Source organism: Cynoglossus semilaevis, chromosome Z (assembly GCF_000523025.1).
Source record: "Cynoglossus semilaevis isolate Cse_v1.0 chromosome Z, Cse_v1.0, whole genome shotgun sequence".
NCBI lineage: Eukaryota > Metazoa > Chordata > Actinopteri > Pleuronectiformes > Cynoglossidae > Cynoglossus > Cynoglossus semilaevis.
In genome coordinates, this window is record NC_024328.1 from 15,342,028 (window position 1) to 15,346,011 (window position 3,984).

General features: G+C 39.0%; 1 protein-coding gene across 1 annotated transcript in view; it reads left to right on the forward strand.

The window, feature by feature from the left end:
• txnrd2.2 (thioredoxin reductase 2, tandem duplicate 2) overlaps window positions 1–3,984 on the forward strand; it is a 15,435-nt gene that overhangs the window by 7,300 nt on the left and 4,151 nt on the right. The window contains exon 12 of the mRNA XM_008336563.3: window positions 2,723–2,859. Within this exon, the coding sequence (XP_008334785.1) occupies window positions 2,723–2,859 (137 nt within the window). The remainder of the gene's footprint in view (window positions 1–2,722; window positions 2,860–3,984) is intronic.

Genomic DNA, 3,984 nt, shown 5'->3' on the forward strand with positions numbered 1-3,984 from the left:
CAGCTCCTTCCTGGCCTCACGGCCGCTGCCCTGTCCAGGTGTGTGCCCGCAGCGGAGCGGCGGAGGAAACAGAAACATTTCCACGTTTCCTGTCTGCATGTGGACAAATGTCCACATCGGTTACAGTCGCTCGTTGATCGGCGTCCAAGGATAGAGTTGTCGTTTCCTTTTTTTTTTTTTTTTTTTAAAAAGGACGCCCCTCCCCAAAGAGCTGCCCCACCCTTTGTTTTCCCCACATTCCAGTTCGGAGCAGATATGTTGTCAGGATTAAAAAAAATATATACAGTAAATATATTTCAAGTAGTACTGTAAGTTGATACGTATTATCTGTTAATACTCAAATACTGATAAACAAAGTGACACGATAGGAGTGACGTGAAGTGACAGACGAGTTGACGAGTCGCTGTTGACGTCAGTGATATGTTAGATTAATGATCTGTAGTCACTGAAAATGTGGAGAGACAAATATATATACAGTATTTGTATGTACATACAGTAAATGTTTGTACGTATATGTGTGCATGCGCTTACGTGTATGTGTGCGTACAAATGAGTGAGTTTTTCTTTAAAAAGGACGCCATGTAAAAATGTGTATATATTTATGTATATATGTATGTATGTATATATGTGTATATATATATTTATTTATCTATATATGTATATATATACTGTATATGTATTTATGTATGTATATTTGTATATATATACAGTAGTATATACTGTATATGTATTTATGTATGTATATATTTATGTGTATGTATGTATATATGTATATATGTGTATATATTTATGTATATATGTATGTATGTATATATGTGTATATATATATATGTGTATATATATATGTACGTGCATGCTGCGTATATATGTATGACCATGTGTTGGTTGTGGCCTGAAAACTGGTTTGTTGTTGAGCAGCTTTGACTGAATGACATTTAACACACACACACACACACACAGACAGAAATGAAGTCAGAAGCTCAAACCCACTGCCCCACTGCACTTCCAGCCTTTGACTGAATTTTTTTTTAGTGTTTTGAGTGTTTTGTCTTTGATAATTGGACCAAACCACTCTCTGACATCAAGGACACACCACCCCCGCCTCTCCCCCACTAACTCCCCCCCATCTCCCTTTATTTCTCTCCCTTTGGTCTTTGTTCGTTGATTAATCAGATAAGATCTCAGCTCTCATTTCAGCTGGCAGACTTTGTTATGGCTAATTAGCCTAGCCGTCTAGAAGCTTCCTCTGGATGTCAAAACAGGCTTCCCTTCAGAGGGCCCTGGTGTGGTTCCTGGTCCCAGGTTCCTGGTCCCTGGATCCTGGTTCCAGCAACCCTCTCTCTTATCTCCAGCCCACTGTTGTTGTACTTCGTCAGAGTACTGCATTACCGCAGTACAACTCCATGTTTTTAAAGCTTTACTAATGTGTCAGGGATAACAGATCGATAAGTTACTATAAACAAATATATTTGAATGTATATTTTCAACATATATTTCATGACAAATCTGTTTTTTGACAACATTTAAATTTAACCCAAAATGACAATCATGGCTAATCACCGACCTTTCAGTGTAATATATTGTAAATATATGTTCTCGAACTTCGACCGCGACAATAACACGTGTCCGTGGACAATCCTCGTATTGTGGCGTTTGAGGATAAGCAAATATTTACAAGTCCTGCTTTGGGGGAAATACTAATGACTAAGCTGCTTCCCCTTTTCACCCCCGTCATCCCCCCTCTATCTCATCCAACCACCCATGCTGTAGAGTAGTAGACAGCTCCCTTCACCCACCCCCACACCCCCACACCCCTGTTGGGGCGCGTTGTTCTAGGCTCCAGTCAGGAAAAAGGGTCTTGGTGGTTTGTTGTTTTTGCCGTCTGATAGCATCTACATCGGTACCTCAGAGAAGGGCTATTTATTATGTTACCCAGGCAGGTTATAGGAGGGTGGGGGGGCAGTTTAGGGGTGGGGATGGGGGGGGGTTTCATGCTCCATCACCATCGAGACTCCGTGTCGACAGCGTCAGTCAACCTGCCTCCCAGAAAGTGTCAGGGAATCGCACCTTCATCGGTCCCACAGGATTGATGGCTTCAGCATGAGCTGCTCGTCCGCTCTGAGGAGCAGCAGATGTTCATTGGTCGACTGTGGACGTAGGTGGTGTTGTAAGATGGTTTCTTGGTAAACAACACTTTTTGGAGTTCTGTCAGCTGCGAGGTTTACAGCGATGTAAACAAAAAAATAAAAATCAGGACATCGATGAGATGTTTTGACATTTGTCTCCGTGTTGACAGACTGACTCCAGGGGGCGATGATGGTCAAGGCCTTTGCAGGCGTCCTAGCCTGGTGGTCTTCATTACGGTCGTAGTAGCGTTGTATTTCTGGGGGACCCATATTTTAAAAGTCGCAAACCTTTGCGACCCAAGTCAGTAGACATTATTCATAAACTCCTGCGAAACATGATGCGAGACGACACCCAAAAAAAAAAAAAAATCCCTCGCGTCCCACCTTAGGGTCGCGACCCAATCTTTGGGAAACAGTGTTGTAATGTCTTTGTATAATAATGAAACGTGAAAGTTGTAGAATTCTGCAGAAATGATGTCAGCAGCAGTTCATATATGGGTGTTTCCCCGGCGGGCTAGGCCTACAGTAATATTACTGAGTGATAACTTGGCTGAAAACATTTTTTTTACGATTTTCTGTCTTTACTCCGACACCAGGCAGAGCCCCTGAAACCACGGCCCTGGGCCTGGACCAGCTGGGCGTGAAAGTCAACCAGGAGACGGGAAAAATCATCGTAGGCGCTGACGAATCCACGTCGGTTCCAAACATCTACGCCTTTGGTGACATCGGTGAGGTACGTCTCGTCGAGGGAATGTGTGTGTACATATATTTATATGTGTGTGTGTGACCTACTTTCACTGTTAGAACTTGGCTCCCGTCCCTATACCGACCTATCAAGTGTAGGTGTTACTTACAGGATCACTGAACACATTTTTGAGTCCAAACCATTTTTGACTGTTGTCCAACTGAAACCACACTGTCTTCATTCACGTGGTTTGTTTGACTTAATTGTTCCTCAGTGTTATTTATTAACTATGGGTTCAGACGCCACTTAGTCCTTGGCACCGATGGTGGTGGGGTTTAGCACAGGTATGTTGTACAACTAACCACACATTCACTTTCAAACTGTTGCACTTCAAAATAAAATAAAATAAAAAAAATAATAACGACCTGGACGTACGGTACAGATGGCTCTGTGTCAACAATAGTCCAGATCAAAATAAATCAATTTTCCATCTTTTGCTAAAAGAACATTATCAGCAATTTGAAGCAGAACATGGAACAACTCCATCTGATTGACTTGAGCTGCACCTCAAGTGAAACTGACCAGTGTGTTGTTGCTACACTGGTCATACCTGTGCCCCCGTGCTGTAGTTTTCTTTTTCATTCATATATTTATGTATGCATATATATTTATTGATGTGTATATATATATTTATGTATGTATATATGTATGTATATATATTTATGTATATATATGTATATATATTTATGTATGTATATGTATGTATATATGTATATATGTACATATGTATGTATATATATATGTACATATGTATGTATATGTATGTATGTATACGTATGTATATGTATGTATGTATATGTATGTATATATGTATATATATGTATTTTTTTATTTTGTATGTATGTATACATACATACATATACATACATACATACATGTATGTTTATGTATGTATGTATATATGTAGGTATATATGTGTATATATGTAAGTATATATGTACATATGTATGTATATGTATATACATATGTATGTATATATGTACATACAGTATATGTATATATACACACATATTTATATATGTTTATATATATGCATAAATATATGTACATACTGTATATGTTTGTAAGTACATATATCTGTATACATATATATATATATATATATACTGTATA